The sequence below is a fragment of the Bombus vancouverensis genome, chromosome 10 (genome assembly GCF_051014615.1).
Source record: "Bombus vancouverensis nearcticus chromosome 10, iyBomVanc1_principal, whole genome shotgun sequence".
NCBI lineage: Eukaryota > Metazoa > Arthropoda > Insecta > Hymenoptera > Apidae > Bombus > Bombus vancouverensis.
In genome coordinates this window covers 6357416-6382140 of record NC_134920.1, presented here as the reverse complement: position 1 = coordinate 6382140, position 24725 = coordinate 6357416, and the positions used below count along the sequence as shown (strand labels likewise).

At 38.1% G+C, this 24725-nt stretch overlaps 2 protein-coding genes across 6 annotated transcripts in view; one reads left to right on the top strand and one right to left on the bottom strand.

The window, feature by feature from the left end:
* PH4alphaEFB (prolyl 4-hydroxylase subunit alpha-1) overlaps positions 1–24725 on the top strand; it is a 378836-nt gene that overhangs the window by 338399 nt on the left and 15712 nt on the right. The window lies entirely within an intron of this gene.
* On the bottom strand, positions 6831–11382 carry LOC117157787 (Helicase with zinc finger). The gene is made up of 5 exons (XM_033336044.2): positions 10991–11382; positions 10042–10727; positions 9178–9849; positions 8578–9105; positions 6831–8078 (listed from the first exon to the last, which is right to left on the bottom strand). The coding sequence occupies exons 1-5, from the start codon at positions 11211–11213 to the stop codon at positions 7446–7448; spliced, it is 2742 nt and encodes a 913-aa protein (XP_033191935.1). The 5' UTR covers positions 11214–11382; the 3' UTR covers positions 6831–7445.

Sequence of the window (24725 nt, the reverse complement as noted above, 5' to 3'; positions counted from 1 at the left end):
GAATAATTAAAATACTGTTGGAGAATACCGAAACAAAGAATTTCCGATATATTACGTACCACAATATCGTAAAATATCACTATCCACCGTGACATAACGAACGACATATGAAAATTCTTTCCCCTCGTAAGAAATTGTAAGAATCCAGCAAGAATTCTTAAAATTCAGCGCAAGAGAATTCTTCGAAATTTTAAACCCGCTTTAATTAGAATAAAATCTACCTTAAGAACCATCTAAGCTCCCCGAAGCTCTCTCACCAAATATTTATAACATTCTTCTTCCTTCTTTTTTTTTTCTCGCTGCATCACGATGAAAAGTTCACGAAAAGACGTTATCCAATTTTTGCAGGCCTTCTATTGGGGCGCTGGCGCTGGTAAAAATTTCAATTAGCGACGAAATTGCCCTAGGCACCGCTCGCGAACCGGTCCTCGTCTCTGTATCGCGATAAGCACGATGCAATTAGGAAAAAGTTGCTTGGACAAGCCGGGAAGTTGATCTTGTTCGACGCTACACCCCGAGACCAGATTAGGGTGGGACGTTTTCGAAAGAAACACCGACTAATTGGCTTTAGTCGTGGAAGGGTAGATAGGATTTCTTGGTCCCGGAAAATGTTAAGTCATTTACGCGAATTAGCGGACGCTCCCTTCGTATCTTCTTCGTACGACATCTATTAATTGCTGTATGATATAACTTATGATCGAGTTGAAAAAAAGTAAAAGAGGAAATTACTCTTCGTGGCTATAACGATGTACGTTATAATAAATGTAATAACAAGAAACAATTCTGTCGGAGAAAATACAGAAGAATCAATTGGAAGAATATAAAAGAGATATTGAGAATTAACGGAAGAGAAATTGAAAATTATTACTGCATTTGTAGGAAAAATAAAGTATTATGAAACATTGAATAAAGAAATCAATCAGAGATTCATTAGATGTTTGGTATTGTTTTAGAATTATTAATCGAAAGAATTAAAGAAAGGAACTATCGCTAGCTAATTTCTAGTGAGAAGAACAACGTGATAAAGAACATTGATCGAAGAAACATTGAAGGAGCATTCCATGTCAACAATTTATTATCTAAAGCAATTAGAAGGAGAAATATTTTAAAAATAAAGAGCGGTCGCTACCTTTGCAAGAAGAACAAGGTAATAAACATTAATTAGAGAAACCAAGAGACACATTTCACGCTAATTACTCGACACATTCAGCCTAGGATTACCAAAAAAAAAAAAAAAAAAAATACCACTTAACACGGTCCCTCCAACCGCGCGTCCTATTTCGCTCGGCGAACAATTCGAATCGAAAACCATCAAACGGCACTTCATCAGAATGCACCCGCCGATCGTTTAAACGGTAGCGACGAAAAAGCTGGAAACAATACTCGTGATCGTTAATGGCGAAAGTTCATCGTCCCGGCCGCTACCCTCTCGAAAATTTGTTAGCCGACTGCAGCGTCGGCCCCGGCTAAATTGTTACGTTATAATCGACTTCCGGCGGCGACGATCCATCGCGTGGTTGGTTAAACGCTCGGAAAACCAACAGCCAACGAGCCACGAAAATTATCGTGCCGATCTTGCGCGACAACATCGGAAATGGGGCCATATATTGACCATGGCAAGACGACCTCGATGCGAATTGCACATGCTGTTAACGCGATACATTTAGAATTTAAAGGAACAAAACAGCCATGGCCGAATCGAATTCGTATTTATACGGCGACCAACCACCCATGAAAATTAAAGATCTTGCTACATGGGAGTGACTGGCAGAAATGTATGGTTATGGTCTTTGGATTTTTACGTCGATCGAAAAATTGTATGTTGCATGGTACCATTGCGACGATAACTATGGCGACCCAGTTTCATGGGTATAAATATGGATGGGAGAGGAGTAGAGTCGCAGATCTGTATACACGGTGTCTTTGGAGAAATTCATACTCAGTATCAGTATATCGTGTTTCCAGTGGCGGTACTCTGTTGTTACCATATATTTTACGTTTTATTTGAATTTTGAAGTATAAAATTGGCAAATGATATTATACATACAAGTATAAAATTTGTAGCAACGATATTTGGTGTTTGAAATTTTTTAGCTGCAATATTTATACTCGTATTAATTAAAAATAATTGCTTGTATTGCAAGAATTTATACGGTGAAAACTTCGTGTTACAGTAGCCTGTTATTTTTACGAAATGACGGGATAAGCAAAGTGTAATAAAAAATGTATAAATAATCAAAAATGTCACAAAATACAAAAAGGAGAGTCTTTAATTATTAATTGCAGCTATCGATATTATTATGCGTTCTTGGAATTAAACAATAGTAAACAGTTTTATCAACATATAAAGCAAGAAATGTACGGAAAAATTTCATGCAACGAATGTCGTGAAAGAAATAATTAAAAAACGACGATATTTGGCGTTTATGTTGTTATCCATTCTTTCAATTAAATAAATATGAAATATTGCCGTTCTTAACAATTTCCTCCATAACGTTCATCACATTAAACTTCTCCATTAATTTCTTGCGTTACATTGATAAAATACCTGTCCACTAAAAAGCGATACAAGAAGTTTATCTTCTTCGTAGAGATCCTGTGTAATACTCGAGGCATGGCGCAATAAGAACGACGACACACCGTTGGAGAACGATATTAATACTACGCTATAATATTTCATCGTTTTACCTCAGAGTTCAACACTGAGTAGTATCGTATTGGCTGAGAACCACGAGACCTATTGGCTCCTTCGAACGACGAGCTGAAACACGCGATAGTACTCGCGTCTTTTGTGCAAAGTGTACATAACGCGTGGATCTACACGATGTTCATGGCACAAGTATTAGCATGCAAGGAGAGATCGCGTAGTAATACGTCTTCGCCGTATTGATCGTCGCATAATTCCGGATATCGCTGGGACGTTGTGATAATATGTGATTATAGGCAAGTTAATGTCGGTGAATCTGTTAATGTAGTGGTACATTGTTTGCTCAATAATGGATTTCACGTTGATTATAGTAACTTGTTTGGCGCATGTCGAGTTCCATGTACTCGGATAATAATATATTGTATAATCTATTAACAGCATTCTGGAATTTTAAATGTTTAAGAAATCATTTATAGAAAAGCAATCTTTATACTCAATATGTCGTTAACCAATTCCACACCAAGAAGTATATCTTTGCATTTGATTTTGTAATTAAATATATTTTCCTTATGATATTTCTCCTATAGGACCCTCAATAGCTTTCATATTAATATCGAAGCGTTCGAGTTATCATAGAAAGAAAAATACTGTTTTAGTGGATCGTTAGTAAGTTGATATTATTGAGGATGTTAATGTAATGGTATGTTTTATAGACAGTCTGGTCTCAAATTAAAAGCTCAAGTGGTGACATCCATTAGTGCAGTGACATTCAGAATGTATAATATACTACAGAGAAAGAACCGAGTCAAAAATATGAATAGATGACGCGATCCTAATTAAGCTTCCAAAGGTTTCTTGTATTTATATCAATTCATATAAACATTAACCTCTGACCTGTTTGTTTATTTATCTGTTAATCTACTTCTTATCAGGGAAATCAAGTGATGCATCAACTGCATAATTAGTATACAACACGCGTATATAAATTAAGATCGATGAAATCCATGAAGGGGACAAAATAAATAAATAACAATTAACTGGACAGTTATAATATAACATAAATAAACAAACAAGATGAATATGTAACACAAATTCAGGAAAAAATAATATGTAATAAGAAGGAATATATTCATCTCATTAAAGAAAAGTTGACTCTAGTGTCACTACGATGCACTTGCTAGCAACCAGGTACTTTTCCAGGTTAAGTATCACTCGTCGTTTTACAAGTGCATGGTGTCCAAAGTTGGACCAACTATCTCTTGCCCAACTACTTGACAAGGATGACGTTCATCCAGTGGTCAATCAATAGATAACAGTGGTCTGTTTTCATATGTAAATAATGATCTATTATCTCCAAATTTTTTCTACAATTATTTTTAACGACTACCTAACCAGCCTGGTCGTTTCTGAAGATACTCATTCTACTCCAATTATCGACTTTCGTAGATAGCATCCGTCTTGGTTGCCGGCTCTTTTCTTAGGAAACTCGAATCTATTCCTACGTCTTCGATTTCTACAGATCTACAGTGATCTACATATAGAGTAGTGCCTGATGTGAAGAGTGTTCTCCTGATCATTTTTCTTTTTTTTTTTTTTTTTCAAAATGACGATCTTACTATTGTGGATGTTCCTAGGAGTACAGTTCCCATTTTTAGATTCTATAGAACTGTTTTCATGGACAGTAACCACTTCGAATTTTATGGTGAGAAAGAATATATCACTCTCACTAGCTTACCTTCAACAGTGTTTCCCTGGAGTATACTTTATTGTGATGGAAAGTTTCCACATTTAAGGAAACAATCTCTTTACAAGGAGGGGTTCTATGAAAAATCTTATCATAACAAGAGAATCCAGATGTTCTCAGGAGTGAAAAATTCCAAGCATAAGAGAAAGTGCAATGACAAAAGAAGAAAACAAAGGCAGCGTAGCAACGACAAAGCAGTGTATAAACACCAAAACAAAAAACAAAACAACAAACGGAAAAAAAGACAAGTTACATAAAGGATTTAAGAACGGAATTAGTATAATAGAAAAAAACAGTGTAAGAGGGATTAAAAAGGAAGCCACAAAAACAGCACAGAGAAAATAATATTTATACATCAGAAATAAGAGAGTATCATAAAAATGTCAGAAGAAGAACGTTATGTTAAAGTATGAAGTAATATGTTTTTTATAAAGGAATATCAACAGAGCTTCAGAGAATTCAAAACAAGCAATATGATAGAAAGAAGAAAAAAAATAACAGCCAGACAAAGAACAGTTTTCAAGTGTCATGTTTTTAACTACCTCGAGTAGCCCAAGACACTTGGCCAACCCCAAAAAAATGTTTCTGCAATGTAATCAAAAGTAATGAGTAAACTGTAGGCAAAATATATGTGCGATACACTCCAGCGAATGAAATTAAAAAATTACTATGTACCCAAGGGAAAGAACGAGGAAAGATAAATTCTACGCGCTCGGTCGACTTGTCGTCCCACCGCGACCGAGAGAGTAAGAATATCGCTGGAATTCCGCTGATGCCCCCGGCGATACACCACCTTGTTAGAGGGAAATTGAGTTTAACTACGAGTGCTCATTCGCTTGCTCCCTTCTTGTCTCATTTGTCCCCACCCTCTCTTTTCCTTCACTCTTTATCGCGCATAAGTCATCACACGTGTTATATCAGAAACAACTTATTCCGATGCTAACAGAACTTAATAACAATTAAACTGGATTTTTGTGCAAAATGTAGTAGATAGGTCTTTATAACATTTAATAGATAAAACAAATTTTTATTCAAGTCCTATTCTTTCAATTCTGCTCATGAAAATATAAATTTGGACAAAAATCCGTAGTCTAATAACAATAATTAATAATAAACAATATTAATAACAGCGGGTATAGACGATTTATTTTCCAAGCTTTTTCTTTCTCATAGTAATCGATGGGAAGACAAATTGTAATAAAAATGTTTCAAATCGCTCTACACGATAATAAATACACTATTATTAGGGTAGACATGGAAAAACATATTACGCAAGTGTCGCTCTAGTTTTTAATTCTATCACGTTTTTGTTGTTTTCTTGTCTTTTATTTGTATCTAATTACGAGAAAGTTCGAAAAATATATATTTCAAAATTAAATCAGTATTTTAATACACTGGGTAAAGAAAAATCGAAAAACATTCGTATGGAGGGATATTTTATAAAATTCCACGATACGAGCCAATTATCACTCCAAAAAAAATAAAACAAAAGTCTGTACAATACCAACAAATAATACTACAAAAATAATTGTATCAAAAAACATCCTCTCAAAAACGAGACATGTAACCAATTAGTAGCAACCGAACAGATTCGACATTTCTATCTATCTCCAGTTGCAATAATTATTGACTGCGATTGAAATTAAAATCCGCGAGTTTAGGTTTTCGCAAACAATACGTCGTTAAAGAAGGATCGGGATAGCAATTACGATAGAAATTGGTTTTAAGAGAATTTATCCTTTTTTCTTTTTTATTTATAGGACTACCTAGCCGATATGGCTATCAGAGTAGTCCTTAATTACGGAAATAAAAGCAAACGAAACGGCTTTGTTTGGTCCCGTATTCATGCGACGCGCGAAACGGAAGCGACGAGCTTTTCAAAAGAATCCACGAACCGCTTTTCGCTCTTTCGCCTCCCTTTTCAGCCATTCGAGGGTCGTCGGTGACCATTTGGCTCTTGCAGCCCGCGAATATGAATCGCCCAGACAAACTAGTGTCACTTGTCTAGAAACTGGTTTGCTTTATACCCAGGCATTCGCACGAATATACACTACCATTCCGTAAGTCAAACACCTGCTGGTTCCGGAGGAAATGTTTATTCAGACAAGCTTTCGGTAAGATCTCGGAAATATAGCATGATATAATTTCCTTTCATAATGAAAATAAAAATTAAGTATTAAATATAGCACACATTTCTATGAAATATCAGTATTTAACGAAAAAGAAAAAAGAATATTTGGTTGATGAAAGCCGTGCTTCTACTTCTATTATTTAATAATACAAGTGATTAATTTTTCATTATTCGACCGGTAGTGATGATTATTACTTCTGATGAGATATATTTACGAAAAGAATTTTTTCGGATATTGAATAGGATCGAATTTAAATAGGATCGCCTTAGTACTACATGAAAAGGGAATTGAAAGGTTCATCCAAAGCTACGTGGAACTAATAAAAAATATATTTCTATAATATATCGGTACTTGTAGTGTCGTAACATAAGTTGCACAGTCTCCACACAGATGCATCTCTGACAAACAGATAAGATGAAATGATAAAGAAACGATACAATCTATAATAGACAGATTTTCAAAGACACATCGTAAAATTAAGAACAGAATCTAATCTATTAGTAACAGTTAGTTAATTTCTTAAATCTATTCACAGAAAGAGAGACACTCTAAGGATTAGTAATCCCAAAAACCGACACAGTGATATAGATATATGTATGTACATTCAAAACATCGTAGCTAATCAATCAATTAACCCTTTTAATCCAACATTGGTACATTGCACCGATCCACAAATTCTCAACATCTCCTCATTCATTGTCACAACGTTATACCATGAATAATAAAACCATCATCGTCTAAAAAAATCACTTATATAAATCAACAATGCACCGCAGAGTCAATTTTTCTCTTCCAATGCAATAAGATTACGGGGGAGGGAGGAAAAGATAATCTAAAACATTTAAAGTCAAGTCGGTACTTTTAAGAACAACGACGCACAACGACCAGATCGTTCGACTTCAACACAGCATTCCCGCCGACCTTACGCAGAATAAAAGGGATAATGGAACACCGGATACAGCATTGGAACCGGCACGTACTCCACCAGATAAAAACTATTTCTGGGTACAAACTCCCTCGCTAATGGGTTCAGCGGTGTAATCAACGGAAGCTCGGGTACCAGACTCAAAAGATACTTCAGAGTTTCCCTGTCGATACCGCGTAAATCAGCTATCTCCAGGTATCTCTGCCAGAGCTTCCTGCAGGAACCAATGGTGAACAGAGCAACAGGATCGCCTACCACTGCTACCAGACATTTAGCCCGTGTCATAGCAGTGTTCAGAAGTCTGGGATTGGTCAAGAAGCCATAGTCCTTCACGTTCCTCTCCGCGGAGTATCGACAGCAGTGCTTGGTACGCACCGTGCTGATAAACACAGCGATGAACTGCTTCCCCTGAACGTTTAACACCCTCTCCACCGACACGTCCGTCATCCTGCGTTCCCTCAGTTCCGCACGAATCCTCTGCACCTGCTCCGCGTAGTAGACGAGCACACCGATTGACTTTTCACCATAGGCACCCCAACGATCCGTTGGCCAATTGTTACGCAGCTCCTGCACACGGTTAACGAGCTCGAATACCTCGTTCATGTTCGCGTAGCCTGTCGAGTGGATGTCCTGATAGGAAAGAAAAACAAAGTTACGTTGAGCGAAGAGTTCCATCGGTGTGAATTCTTGGTAGGATCATTGATTTAAAGTGATGAGACCGAGGTTGGAGTGATGGAGAGCAGTAATGGTTCTATGGATGCGTTGTGTCATATCACGCTGACCGAGAGATGTTACAAGCAACAGTGGGTGTCCGGTACAATGGTGAAGATGAAGCAACAGGTATCTGTGGTTGGATCAGGAAATACATGGTTTGTTACGGATTTGATGTGTTATATCTGAACGCTTAAGATACGTGTTGCAATGGAATTTGATGTGTAAACAGAAAACAAATTCTTCCAATGAAGATAATAGTTTGAAGCAACAATAGGTGCAGGTGTTAATTATAGGTACAATGCAAGCGTAAATTATCACATTCATTCCATTATGTAACACTCATTCTTGCAAACAGAAAATGTACTATATTCCAACGATTATTCTATCTTCAAAATTCTCCTGACGGTAAACGTACCTGCACTTCCACGCCTTGAACAGCATAAAAGGTTAAAGGCTTTAACGTGGGGTGCTGTATTATGTCTATGTGGTGTGTTTGGCTAGGAGACTTGACGATTCCGTCGTAAAACATCTCCGAGGTAAATTTAATGATGTCCTCATGAGCACGATAATTCTCATGCAGGTGAATCCTGCATGGATGAGTTTGTGGGTACATTCCATAGATCCTTTCCAATAAACTTATACCCAGACCCCGTTCGCTAGCTAGGTCACTATATATTTCTGGCGCAAGTTGCATCTGATCGCCGGCCAGAACTAAACGAGTTTGTGGGGTAGCTAAGGCTAAAGGTATGAGGACTTCGCACTCTAATGCTTGAGCAGCCTCATCGATCACTATATGCGTGAACATTAGATTTAAGCTGGTTAGAGAGCTAGACGTGGCCAAAGTGGTCACGATCAAACCACAGTCTCTAAGGTCTTCCTCGGTCGGATTGCGGAAGGTACCGTTCGGTTTCATCAAACTGTACTCCTGAACCACTGGATGTACCTGAAATGGGGGAATGAGAGCAGAAGGGGAACTCTTCGATCAAGGAAATTTGTTTCTTCTGAGCAGACGTACCGTGTTCCTGGATCTACCTTTGTAATAGATTCTGACTGGTTTCAATCGTGGATTATTTTCACATTTATACCAAACGTCGAAGAATTCTTTGACATAAAGATCTGCCGCGCTGTTGCTGTGTGTGCAGAGTAGGATTTTATATTCTGAGCTCGTTGTCAGCAAAAATCGTAGTGCCTGAGCAATAGTAAACGTTTTCCCGGTTCCAAATGGTCCTAGTAGCAAGATCGGTGGCATGGAGATATTAATAGAGGCTGTTATTACCGCCAATGCCTTTTCCTGTTCTACGTTCAGCAAGGAAAATCCGAAACTGCTCGCGTTTGTGCCTAACAAATTTAGAAAACTACTTTCTTCCATATTTTTGTGAGCTTTGTTTAGAAATACTAGGCCAATGTCGGGCAAACTATCCACGCTCCTGTGCCACTCGCAGAAGGGCAACCGATTCAATAGGAATTGAACTTGCACGTGTACATCCGTATTGGCTGTCAAGTTTAACGCATGCACACACTCTTTCGACAATCTAACGTACACCGTGTGCGTGCACTTATCCTCTATGTACGCTTCGTATATTACATTCGACGATTGTGATAAGCTCTTCAAGAGTACTTTATTGCAACCTCTCAGGAACAGCCTGCCGCTTTTCGTATCTTCTGAGATACTGCGGCTTAGCGGCAGCTGTGGTAAAAAATTCATCATATATTCAATTTTTTGTATGCACACAAAATCGAGAAAGTGCGGGACAACTGTACTAAACAAAATGCGAATTTATATGTACTTGTGAAACTAGGAGTAATTGTAGATTATTGTTTAAAGTAGCAGAAGATTATAGAAAGAGAAAAAAGGTACAATTGTTAGAAGGAACCGCACCTGAGCAAAGAGTTCACCCGGTGGTGCATATTTGGCAATGGTGGATCCATCACCTGCAGAAGTCAAAACGTAGTAACTATGAAGACGCATGTAGGAGGTTTCATTATATCTAGCTATCTGTTCATGTCGAGCTAGCTCCTCCACCGTAATTAACTCATGAAGACGACCTCTATAATTTTCTGGAGTTAAACGATCGTCTGTGAGAGATTCTTGAGTCAAGAAAAAATTGCTTCTATCTGGATATGGATACATCATGGACAGTTTGTCCTCCTTTGGGTCTTTCGTTGATACAAAAGGTGAATCAAACCTGCAAATCTGGCACGTTCCATTATTCCATATCTTTGGATTCTGTGAGAATTGATAATTGGTCGCTTCGTGAATCCTGGTAAAGTCTTCGATTGGTACAGAATCCATACAAATCTTTTGAATTATCACTGGATACTCTCCAAAGTAAAAAATGACATTCTGGCGATACGTGCCATATTTATTGGCAACAAAGCAAATTTTGACTAAATAATGCTCTTCCTTTAGTGCATTTTCGTTTACATTTGAATTGTCCAATTCTGAATTGTACCATTCCTGGCCATTTGTAATTCCAATATTAACAGTATCACGCATAACAGATTTCAATGCAAAATTTCTGCGATTCTGATCCAAGGTTAGTGCTATTCTTTGTAACTGTTTACCTAAATGAACGCAACAAACCCTTTGACAATTACTACATCAGAAAGAAATCCCAATGCTACATCTCATTCCATAAACTATCAACACAATTACTCCAAAATGATGATCCTTTGATAATGACTATTTAATATCATCAATATTATTTTATTACCAATATTATCAATAGTTTGTCAATCAAGTTTTCACATTAATACAATCAATTGACCAACGACAACCAATTTTTAAAAAAATATGAATGTAAACACTACTAGAAAACAACACTTACCGTTCGTCACGATCTCAAAGTCCCAACAGAAAATTACATTGTTAATGGTCGAACGGCAACAGAGACTCTTGTTCGAGAAAATTAACACATTGTTCGTATCCTTGCACGTTATTATCGTCTCAGGATTCTCCGATTTCACCCAGTCGTGCTGCACCTTCTCGGCGAAGCCGGAAGGAAAGTGGGTTTTAACCTCTCCGTCCATTCGATACGAGTGATCGACCATGTTCGCGGATAGAAATTCCGCATAATTTCCACTAAATTCGGATACCGGTAACTACATCGTATCGCGATGCACGATTTTTCGCATTTTCGAAGCAACAAATACACTTATTTCACCACGCATTCCCGCTATAATTCTCTCCGTACAACACACAACGCTTTTCACTGATGGACGATGGATTACTTATGCGTATTGCGCATGCGTAAGCTGTGTAATATCGCGGCGCAATCATCGCCATCTGGCGACCGTTAACGCACTCGCAAACTTGAATAAGTGACATTACCGACAACGGAATGAACGAGTTCAGTAATCTCAATTTTATTCACTACATATTTAAATCTACTGTATTATTAATTTTTGTCGTGTTATTATTAATATTTGCAATAGTTATTATTCAAATCAATTATAGCGAAGAAAATTATGTTGAAGAATGAAATAAAGAACCAAAATAATTCTGATATATATAGAAAGTTGTTAGCTATCACAATTTACATTGCAACGATGCATTTAATTCAATATTTCTATCTCCAAACTCGCTGTTTCTTATTCTTCCATAGAATACATAAATCAATAGATATCCTATTACACGAAAATTAAAACACAAAAAGAAAACGAACTTTCTTCAATCTCTGCCCTATAACTTTTACCTTTCGCTCGTCTTCCATCGTGCTGACCGCGAGATTAAACTAGAAATCCGTGAGAGTCACGATCCCAGAGGGCAGTCGGGACAAATAAACAACCCGATGAAGAACGGTCAAACTCCAACCGAGGGGAACAGTCAGTCTCTCTCTCCCTTCGCCTCTCCACGCAATCTCGTGGAAATTCCAGAGAAGGTTCTCATGTAAATCGTGCAACGCTATCGAACCACCGGAAGTGGCTAAATGACGATCGCCATTATCCAGCGGCCTGGCGAAGGCTTTCGAGAGATAGGGAGCCAAGGAAGGAAAAGGACGAATATAGAACGAGAGAGAGACAGGAATGGGGATGGTTGAAGAGTCTCCACGAGAGGAGTGAAATGCCAGAACCAGAGGAGTGGGATCGCGGTTAGCCCCAACTGGCTTGAAAGCTTTCGAATCGTCGACCATTTCGTGCGTTGCTCCAGGTATTCCCTTGATACCAAGCTATTCCATTTACCTCGACGCCTGAACCATGGCGTGGAGGTGGATGAAAAAATGTTATTGGAATCTGACAGTCACGGTAGCTGACCAGTTTCCAACGCGAGATAAACTATTTGTCTGTTTTCGAACTTTCCCCGAGGGAAATCTAATGCGATGTTCGATGGCACTGTATCCTCCATAGAGTACTATAGACGTTGCGTATGGGTATGGGTGGCCGTGGACGGCTGCTTTTAATGGTGTCCGAGAGGCTCCTGCAAAACTAGGGTTATTTTTTTCCACCACATGAATATACCGATACGGGATGGTTCTTGTTAGGGGAGATCTGAAGTCGACGTTCCGCTCCAGGAATGTCGAGTAGATCCTTTAAACGTCTATTGTGGGGTAGGTTATTGTCATTAGTTTCCTAGTTCGGTCAGGGGTTTGATAATGTTATGGTGAAGAGTTTTTAGCAAGAGAATGAATATGGTATTTGCGGATATTTAAATTGGAAATATTTTTACCGTTGCTGTTGATTTAATATAGATAATTTATTGTTATTAGACTGTTGATTCAATTTAGGCTTGATAATGTCGCAGTAGAGAATTTTTAGCAAATCAAAAAATGTAATATTTACAGTTTTCGTTTTAATAAAGATAATTTATGACACTATACACAATTATGACATTTTTATTCATTGTAAAGGGGCAGGAATTTTTATGACAAAAAAGACAATGTTTCATGGAGATTTGATTTTTTTAACGATAAAAAAACACGATAGGTTTGAAGATGATCTATATGACGTAACATTAAAATATTGTGTCGAAATATACATTCATCCCATCTGCCTTGTTTGTGAATAAAGATAAAAACAGAACGAATATATATTTATATTAGAATTCAAAATGATCCTGTTTAGAAAGAACGAATTTATATATGTTTCTTGTAACACAACGTAATGAATGCTTTGAGCAAAGAAGCGCGACAAGTGACACGCCTAAAGAAGTGGACAGCCAAAGAAATTAATACGCGAAGTAAATTGCACGGTAATGAAACCTATTTACGTTTTCGCTAATGAAACTCTCGTTAACTAAGGTGATTGTGAAACGTACCTTTTGAAAGAAAAAAGAGGTTTCGTCCGGCCATAACAGGTCATCCTCGGTCAAAGGAAATTTCCACAGGAATAGAGGAAAGAAACGAGAGGAAAAACAGACAATGAACATTTACCGGGACTTCAGTTCATCAGGAAATATTTTCATTCACCGCGCTTCCGTTAACGAACCTCAAGATTATTAAGCTCAACGCGGCCCTCAAACGCGGCAGGACAAAAGCGCTTAAGCTTGTGTCGCTTTCATCAACTACCCTCCGTTCCAGTAGTCGCAATACGAAAAAGAAGAGAGAGAAGTGTAAACAGAAAACATCTACTGGAGAATACCTCTTCAAGTTCTTTCACTGAATCGAAAAAGAAAGAACCGGAAATAGAATAAACTAAAAAAAAAAAAGAAATCTAAAGAAATAAAAGAAAAGGGTTATCTAGATAGAACAATATAACGAGCCCAGTATTACGCAAGTCAAACTGGGGTAACAAAACCTTCGGTTCGCGGCAGGAACAAAAACTCCTTATCTCGAGAATGTCGCGTATACCTGGTTGCTTTATATCACCCGAATCGCCATGACATTTGTAGTAAGAGCGATAGGAAGATTAAAACAGAAGAAGAAGTAGAGGAACCTGTCCTTTTCTCGACGATGAATTCATCCGCGGTTCGCGATTAAAATGACGAACGCGACGAGATAACGGGAGACCTCGATAAAAAGGAACTAGCAAGCTTCTCGTCGTGGATCTGACATTTTTCACAAGAGCAGAAAAAAAATAGGGGCAGGAGACAAACTCGAAAAGACGAATAAAAAGGAGAAAAGCATTCAGGCGGCAAGAATACAGTGCTGAAAGAGCGGGTTTGTTGTAACAGGGTAGAAAACAAGATAAAGGTTGTCGAGGGTGTGGGAATGCGAAAGAAACGCGCAAGCTGCGGGGACGAGGTTCGATCGCACGCATATATCGCTAATTAAAATCTGTCGCCTAGTCCATGACCGTCCTAGGGTGAAAAGAAATGGAGAAAGGCAAAAAAATTGAGTGGGTTGGATGGTCCAGCGTCATTGGATACGAGGGAATCGTGGATATAACGGGGTGTAGGGGGAGAAAAGGGTGCAAGTAACGGGCGAAAACGTCGAAATCGCGCTAACGAGAGGATTCGTTATATCGGACGTAGGCGGAATATAAAGAACTGTCGTTATCGCGCCTCCGACGTGTCCCTCGAATACGGTGCGAACGAATATGTGCTCGCCAGGACTTGGTCAGTTTTTTAATCGAGTTCCTGCACTCTTTCCCAGCTTATCTCGAGAGATATTATACAAACGCCTGGGTTTCAGTTATTAGAAAACGTTTTTTGCGCTTCCGTCTGCGCTGACGCGTATGAGGAGAAATGCACAATTGTTGATGCGTAGCATTGTTTCGCAAGAAAATTCAATTTTGAAGATCGCGGATGGAAACAGAGAAGCTTGGGTGTAAATAGAATTAAGTATGATAACAGGAAGATGTTGCCGTATGTGACTCTATTGAGGTTAATCGTTTAATTTTTTATTTTTTAATTCAACGCTAATCGTGTATTCTGATACTAACTAGATTAAGAATTGTTTGGAAAATGGAGTGAATCAGTTTGGCTTTTGGATAGCTGGGATAATTATGTATAGTGTATTAACCGAATGAATATAAAAGAACAATACCAAGTAATCAAAAACTGAGTTCTCGAAGAACGTACGAAACTTTTATGAGTAGCTGGTACGGTAACTCACAAAAATATTTGGACATTTACAACAGAATACACTTATCTATATATTGTGTGTACTATATAGAGCATTTTGAAATTTCTTTTGCACTGTAATGAGATACGACTTTCACGATTATATTGGTAAAATTTGGGACCAATCTGAGAATGTTATAAAAACATAGATTTATTAAAAATTAATACACAACATATAATAAGCGTTAAAATTGGTCCCAATGAATATATAATATAACCATAATATCTCGACACTAAATATCTTATAGCTTCGATGTACTTTCAGATTTACTTCCCACTGACCCATCATAATCATGAATATCGTTACAGCGCTAATTAAATTTACAAATGTTTTGTACAACACGCATTTATAACCGTTTCCTACAAATGTTGGAATACCTTCGTGCGAATATATCGTACGAATACATAAATTCATGTGCAGAAATTTAAACGTAACGCGACTTCTGATACCAACTTGTCGTTTCATTTTCATCGAAAAGGATATGACTGAACGCAGATGCAATGCTGACATGTAACGTTCATATACAGTAATCCTAATCGGCACACAGCTGTACGCTGGCACGTTGAATCGAAATCGGTTGGAGAAACGAGAAGGGCGGAAACCTGGCAGATAGCAATCGCGAAAGCTCATTAGGGTCCATCGTGGGGCGAAGCAACGACAGTCGAACGATGCTCAGGAGTTGTCCAGGCCCGATTGGTTTCTCTCTCCTCCTCTCTCCATCTGGCAACGAGTGGACCAATTCCGCGTGCAGAATGTCGACCTGTCACAGCTGTGGATGTCAGGTGAACGGTGTCGCGCGAACGGCCAAAGTCAAGCACACCTGGCTCGTTTATTCCGGTAATTTATACGACACCTCGTCACTTACGCCGACTAACACTGGTCCACCAGTGAAATCGATACATCCTTTCGACCCTATACAACCTGACCCACAGTGTCGACTACGATATACCAGCACCTGTTCTGTTTCGAGGCCGAGGAAAGCTCCAGTGGAAAGCTGGTGAGCAAGAATCTCTATTGGGTTAAATTTACGAAAAGTTTGTCGATAATCTATTTTTATAGAAGAGGCTCTCTCTATTTGTTTGGAAGTTCGTTACAAAATTGAAGAAATGTCTGACGATAATCTATTCTTATGGAATTATGATATAATCGGATTGTTTGTGACCTTATTTAGTTTGATCGCTAGTTTGAAACTAGACTTTGTAGTTTCATTTTGAACGATCTCAGGCTTGGATATGTGTTTTGTTAAAGATCCAATCTTGTATCTCGAATATTTGAAGATTAAGGTTTGTACTTTTGAGATTTGGAAACGAGCGTTTCTGATATTTGGAATTCAGATTGCGTGGAACCGGAGGAAACAGTGCGCTTAGACGTGACGAATTAATCGAATTCCATTGTTACGTCGCCATGTAGAATACAGATGGACAACTCGATTATCTCGAGTTCGACCTATCCTTAGAGCTTGTTCGCGACTCAGAAATTAATTTCGCTATCGATCGATCGTTCGTTTGGAAACCTGTTTAGTGAATTCTCTTTAGTGAAATTAGATTTCAGTGTTATCTACAGAATTTTTCGACGAATATTTAGATAGAATTGAAAATTCCTTCAATTTTAGCTGCGATTGGTGTATCGTTAACTCACGAGAACACGAGATTTCAGATAGTAGTTGAAATTGCATCTAGTCCCCCAAATTAGGGACATGTTGAACAACCCTACATTACATCTTCAACATTCCCTGCGCTGCGAAATGTGCTCGACCTGCAGAAAACTTGGGGACACCCCTCATTGCTATTCCCCAGCTTACATTCCAACGTGTGACCTTCTCTGTTCATTTAGAAAAATAAATTCTCCGAATTTTAGAATGGTATTTAAAGATTAAAATTCCAACCACTTGAGTCTCGCAATATGTTGACTACTAAAATCCAAAACTAATTAATTAATTAATCTCATTTTATGCAAATCTTTACGGAAAATTCACATCTCTTTATATATACCTGTAATGCCTAAAGCTGAAATTACCCTATTTTTTAACGAACGCACAAATTTAAAACTACTTTAATTTCTTCCAATTTTTACTATTTCAATTCTTTCTTTGGTTCTTTTAATTCTTCTATTATTTCAATTTTTGATAGCAAAAATTACATATATTTAATATTAATATAAATTTCTAAACTATACCATCACAGAAAAAACCAGAAGCTGCAACTGTTCCAATTGATTTCCATTTTTTATTTCATTCAATTTATCTTATCTTTGTCAAACGTTTAACCACAAATTTCCAAAAAATTTAAGCCGAATATCCCGCCAACGAAACATTTCGTGCTTGCCAACTGCTCAAACTTCCTCAGTCGACCGTTCGAACTGCAAACTGACTTAACTTTTCAACTCGATGAACTAGAAAATGCAAGCTACAAACATTTCATAACTGGAAACAGTGGACGATCTAGCTTGACAAAAGGGTGAAACCAACGTCGAAAGGGGAGAAAGTCGCGGAGATTCCCGCGGACGCAAGATAACGCAGCGCGAAAGACGTTCGCGTCGGCGACCATTGTGTCGCGTCGAGGACAATAGCGTCGGGGATGTCCCTATCTTCCGCTTTCGAGTTGATATCGTGATTGGATCGCGGTCCACTTGTAATTGGATACTCCACCAGACACCGACGTTGTCTATAGAACAAAAAGAAATCGCCGACAGTGGAAACGGTGACTTTCGTCGCCGACTTATCGATTCCAATTTCCCGACATAATTGAGACTTGCTCGATTTCCGTGTCGAACAAACGATCGTGGGCTTCTTTTTATGATATTATCGGGCATTTTATGAGAATTTAGAATTGGCGAATGAATTAACGTGTCGCCACGCAGTTCTCGTTGTTTTCGCGTATATTTTTATGCGCAATTTAAAGCACCATTTTGTATACGAATTTCTCTGTTCAAAATTGTGTCGGTGAAAAACCATCCTGATTAACTTCGTAAATTGAAAAATAGAAGAGATCGATGACGTTACAAATATTTTTTAATATCGATCTTGGATTATTACAAGTCTTGGATTATTAACGTCGAATTTAATAGTTTTCCTGTTTTTCCATAAGTTCCTTGGGAATCGAGCCGATTCGTTAATGGAACAATAACCCAACGTTTGTTTCACATTCCTATATGGAATGTTTTCGTTCGATCGCAGACGGTATTTTTAAAGCCCTTTGACACATGTTTCGATAACTGCTACCGTTCTCGAAAAATACACATCAGCATGTTGGTAGAGAAATGAAAGACCCATCTTCGATCTTCGAAAAGGGTGGAAGATGAAGAACGTTGCAGATTGAATGTAAATAGTGCTATCTGGTCGACGGACAGGAAAAAGGGGAGCAATGATTTTGAAAAATAAGAATCACTCTGATAGAATAATTAAAGCGATAAATTGGAAATAAGCAAGCAGATATAGTTGCAAATTCTCTTTAAAAAAGCCGACGTTAATTTTACCACAAGCATCTGCATGCTTTCGACAATTACAGAAACAAACAAATTTTTATTCTACGAATGTAATAATTCTCTCATTGAAGTGTGCCATATGGGACAATGATAGCGAGGGGCGCGTTAACTAAAAATATCACCAACGATTAAAATCCCCGTTGCATTTGCAGACACCATGATCGACCGCAGAGCCGACGAAAGCGCGTAGTCGTCAAAATTCATCCCCTAAGCCCGGTTGAAAAACGGCTGACGCTCGTTTCACTCTTGTCCCTCGACTCGGTCAATTATTCCGTGACATTTGTGAGTACGGCTGATTAACAAGCAAGGGAGAGAGGATAGGTGTCAAGATGGAGAATATCGCGAATCAAGATTTAATTTAATAACTCTGTTGGGATCTAATGGCGGGGAATAATTTATCTGGCTCGGCCGAGCGGCAGCTTCCTTGCATTATTAAGCCAGCCTCGATGGTCTCTTGGCTCATGCTGGAATTGCTCGCGACAATGCCAATTTTGCTAGAGGCACGGACATCGTCGACTATTTAACCGCTTGATGCGTTCGTCATCCATTGGCATGGATCATCGATAATTTATCGTATTCAGGAAACAGGAGAGCCGTATAATCGAATCTCAAATATCAATTCAATTAGTAATGGGATGGACAAATGGCTTCTTTAAATAGACTTAACACTTTGGCTGTCACGCCGAAATCACATGTTTCGCTCAGGACGCCACGGCAGTATTTTTATTATTCAAAGCATATAATGGCAAAATAATAATAAATTGATAAATGGACCGTTTTATTGGTGGTCACGGGTGACCACCGTGGCGCCTTGGTAACAGTTGATAGCGACATATTATCACAAGGCTTCGTTTATTTCAACAAACCATTCGCATTTGTTATTTCGTCGTAAGCAAAACGTGCAGAATATATTATTGAAACGTGTAGAAGATATTAGTAAACTCATAGTGCTTAGTGCTCATTCTATACATAATAGTAAGGTATGTGCACACTTCTAATTTCAATTATATGATTATAAAGCAGCATTTACGATTATTTTCTAAGGTGTGTTTATAATAATATTCGTAGATTACCCATCAAAGATGTGGATGCAAACACAGTGCACAGTTAGGTGCAAGATTTGTTCTCATTCTTTTTATTGATCTAATAAAAATGTTTAATTGTTCAATGGGACACTTTTTATTTCAAAGTATCTTCTATTTATCGGTTATATTCAAAATGCCCTAACTATCAATTTTCATACAATTTTTACAATTATAAGGAGTTCGAGCGCTCCGGTCACCAATGACCCACCGTGGCGTCACAGGAGAAACCGTGGCAGTCAAAGTGTTAAAAGATGGATAACATTTGGAGACGATAGATGAGAAACGTAAAAAGTTACGTTTCTTGTCTTTCGTAGAAAATTCATTTTAGAGGTGAACAAATTTACTGCATATCAATATTACTTTATTAGTACACACTTACCATACTTCAATTATGAAAGCTAAGTTGAAACTCCTTGCTATCGCTATTGTTTGATTCATTATTGAAACAAGGAATGCTGTTTCGATTGTGTTGTTGATTAGAAATTAATTAAATTTAAAGTATTCAGTAGCGACTATCGAATTTTAAAGACGTTCACGTAATTATAAGCGATAATGGACTTGGGAAAATGACCGATCAACCGACTTGGAAGGATCGATTCATTGAATAACTTTTATAATGCAATTTGACTGATAGTAAATTATAGATGTGCAGTGTAGAATGTAGAGTGTTAGGATGCAACAGATAATAGCGCGATACTTTGGAACTTTCAACTATTTTGGAGAAGAGCCAAACAAATAGAAGTTGTGAACATTAAATACTGTTTATCTTGAATTTTGTTATTTAATTTGAAACAGGAACAAATATCCGGATATTTTGCGCTGTTGTTCCATTTCGCCTTTTTCTGGGGATGATAGTGTATTGTACCAAGATAATGGAAGTACAAATGAGGTACTTGGGCCGACGAGAACTGAGCTGAAAGTTTCGCGGAGCGATACTCTAAGATGTTAAATACAACTACGACCGCCTAACTTAATCACCTCCTGCACACTTTTAGTCGAGATATTCGAACGACTTGTTTCATTCGTCCCCTATCGTTGTTTCAGCCGCTTCATGCTTCATTGAACGATATTGAATATTAATCTTACCTGAAACAGAAGAAATATAAATCTGTAAATTCACTTACCTTCATTGCACTAAATAACAAGAGAAGAGAGAAAAGTAAGAGAAGCGAAGAAATTAGAAACCAAAAAATTATACGAGTCTAATTGCAACTTATTTTACACACCTACCAAAAAAGAATATACTTCGATGAAATATTTTCATTTTAATCTGATGCGCGTGATGTATATATATATTCGAATCACGATCGGAGTCCTCTGATCTCCGACATATATATAGACATAGATTGTTTCTAGTTTGACTGTTTATCTTAACACGAAATTTATTATACAACAATCTAATGCAATCGCGGTGAAGGATCTAATTCGAGTCGTTCAAACTGACGTTTGCTATACGTTACGATCTGATATATCGAGAAAGCGATGCAATATGAACTACTAGCCTATAATACAACCTATAATACTTCAGGCTTTATTCAAAAAGCACGAACGCGCCTTAAACACGCGAGCAGCATGACGCGATGCGCCATTTCGTTGGCAAATATACCAAATAACCATATTTCAAATCTAATCAGTTTCACATAGAGCAGTTGGAAAATCATGTAAATTTGTAGCCGGAAATGTATTTCATTTCTTGTTTCAATTTTTCTCTTAAGAAAAAGGACACTCCTTAACACGCGACTCAACTTACATAATTTGCTACTTTTTGCGCATCTATGCGAAAATCGCGTTCATTTATCAACGTAAGAGCATTCGGTTTTTGTTTTAGAGAGACCTCGTTCTAAAATGTACATGAAAAATGCGACTGGACACGCGACATGTCCGAGACTGTAATTAAGCGAAAATTAAAGATATCGCGTTGTTGTTAGTTGCGGGTCATTTTCTAACGGAATTACGTTAATGATCCTTGATAGGGATTATCTTTTGATCGATATATTCAAACCTGTATCATGGACACGTTTTTTCCGTATAAAAATATCTATAAAATGGAAATATGTATAGATGCATAATGTTAAAAGTATCTGTAAAAATAAACAATTCTTTATTTTTACCACTCGGGTAATTTTGATATTAAACGTATCAGGTTAAATATATTCTTTGAGCGGTTGCAGTCTGATGTTCAGGATTTCAGCTTCATTTTTACATTTATTATTTCAAGAAGGATGGAGTTGCTTTTTCAATTCAAATTTTCTATTTTAACTCGGTTAAAATGTATAGGACGGTTTCGCCAAGCAACAGAGTCTTCGTTCCCACGAAATATTTTCTTAGGAACTAATCGCGAGTTTCCTGCGAAACCCCGTCGAGTGAGAGAATTCTAACGAGCAGTATTTTAATGTTTGACACGCTCCATTTGCATCGTGTACACCGGCTGATAGAATTATTCATTGGTTTTAACGCGTCTACAGGCAATTGAAAATTTCACTGTGCATTTTAATGGCGAGCTGTTACTATTAAGATCGACTAACATGCAACTCCGCACGACGATAGAATATAATTATTTCTTAAAACTAATTTAACAATAGAAATCTGCCTCGACGCAATAGTCAAACGATTATTAAAAGCTGGATATATAAATAGATTTTATTCAATTAAAAAACGAATCTAAGCTATTCTATTGCAAAAATAAAATTTCATCGAACGTCGAGATTATACGGGAATCGTATTTAAGAATATTTTAATCCGCGATACTGTACTGTATACACATTTAAGATGTAAAAGTACAAAATGAATTACATATTCCACTATTCCATCGAATTCCGAATAATACGAAAATTGGCATCTCACTTGTTAAAATTGACCTCAGACATGTTAAAATCACAGTAACTCGAGTAACAGCCCATAAAAGCGTACATTCGCAACGTCACTATCATTCATAGCACGTACATCATAATGATCTTTATACACTTCCGTCGTCGCGTCAGTGGCATGCTCACCTTCCCTGCAATTTCCGGTAGGAATCGTCGCGACGAAAATCGTGGCTGTCTCCTTTTCTCCGGTAAAATGGAGCCATATTGTCCACGGAACGTTGCACACGTACGTACGTATATGGTTACGCTACTTTGTGATTTAATATACTCGTTCGTGTAGCTGAAAAGAGCCACAGATACGTTGCAATAGAAACAAAGAAGGTTTAAAAAGAGCGAAGCCAAAGTTAGGGAAGTTAGTGAACGAAATCTCTAGAGACGAAAGTTGGAGGATAAAACAACAATAACATAATCTCATCGTCGTTAAAAAATAACGCCATTATCCAAATACGCTAAAGATCAACACCGAAATAAGAAGAACAGACAAAATGCAACGATTAAAGGAATCTGCAAGCTTAGGCGGCGGAGGGGTAGTACGCCCGGTGAGAGAATAAAGTCGTTGAAAACGGACTTTAAGACAGAGGAAGAAGAACGAGTCAGATGGAAGATAGGAATAGGACAATTTCATTTCGAGAGGCACAATGTATTCCCCGGATCGGAGATCCCTGCCGGCGATGGGGAAGCGGTTCCACGCGTTTTCTTTCGGCTCTCGTTTTATTCGGTCGTTCAACCGACGAGATTGAGAACGCCGGAACGACGGCGAAGAGCCATTTGCGTGATCGGTTCAGCCGAGATAACGAGGGGAACGCTCATGCAAATGCGATCGAAATGGAAACTCGGCCGAAACAGCACCGCTTTATCGCGACTTTAATTCGGCGTAATTCGTGCACGGTGCACGATCATCGGCCACCGTTACACCTACTCTCGATTGATCGACTGGAACGCCATGTACTCTCGAATTCTACGGTCTCAAGTTATCAAGAGAATTCTTCATGTTGTCACGTGTTATCGATGGAAACATCAATCGAAGCTTTCGGGTTTTCACTTAGGAACTTAGACGCACATATTTCAGTTTGAAATTTATATTCCGCAGATGAAATGCATGTCTTGTAACGTTAAGGTAAAAGGGAACGAAATTTTTGTATCGCTAGACTGTTTAGTACTGTAATTATGGGAAAGTTCTGGAGGATAAGTATTTAAAACTGTAAAAGAAAAGGCAGCGAAACTATTTGTATAGATAAAGAATATTCGCATGGAAATATGTATTATACATTTGAATGAAAATATAATACAAGGAAGATAGCTAAAATTTAGATATCGTACGTAAGAACACGAATATTTAATCTCAGATTCGCTATACTTTATCTAAACCTTCGATACTTAATCTATTTCTGCACATTTCTTCGTTTCATAAAATTCATCAGAATCAATTTACGTCCTGAAAAACCCGCGAAATTCACATTAATCATACTAAACAACGTAAGCGAAAAATCTCAAACGCGAAATTAAACACAGTTCGAAGTCATCCTTGAAGAAACTGCAGGAGGCAACGAAACGAATCCCATTTGAACGCACATGAGTTCGAACGACCGTGTGACGAAGCAAAAAGGAAAGAGGGTGTAAAGGAATCGTGTGGGAATTAATCGAGAGCCGTGGAATCTGCATGCGAGCCACGCGTCTCTCCCATCGAACGACGTATTATTACGTCGGGTCGGGATAGTCGGTTTCCCGGTCGATTCCCCATGTTCCAAAACGGTCTTCGCGAATTATCCCTGTCCCCTTGAGGGGTGGAAGGGACGAAGGAAGGGTAAAGTTCGGTCGTTATCTACGGCAGGCAGTTATTGCCTATTGCACGGTGCTCGGCAAAATACAGGACTAGACTGAATAATTCCCTCGTCATCTTGCCAAGTCCTTTGTATTTCTCTTTAAACCCCCGGAAACAAGAGGATGGATAGGTGGGCGAGGGTGGGAAGAAGGGGTCGTGGATGCAGGGATCACATCAGGCTTTGTTGGAAAACGCGATCGCGAGACCGAGAGAAAATGGAACGGCAGGAAGCGGTGAGGATTGCTAAATTGTTTCATAAAAGGACGTCGCTATGTTGGCGATACATCGATGGGCTTCTGGAAAGT

What these genes read in the sequence shown, in the direction of transcription:
- LOC117157787 (XM_033336044.2), bottom strand. Translation starts at nt 11,213, where the DNA reads ATGGTCGATCACTCGTATCGAATGGACGGAGAGGTTAAAACCCACTTT. An exon ending in CGGGTGAACTCTTTGCTCAG is followed by an intron (nt 9,850 to 10,041) that starts GTGCGGTTCCTT and finishes TTTTTACCACAG; the next exon opens with CTGCCGCTAAGCCGCAGTAT. An exon ending in AAGGTAGATCCAGGAACACG is followed by an intron (nt 9,106 to 9,177) that starts GTACGTCTGCTC and finishes CCCCCATTTCAG; the next exon opens with GTACATCCAGTGGTTCAGGA.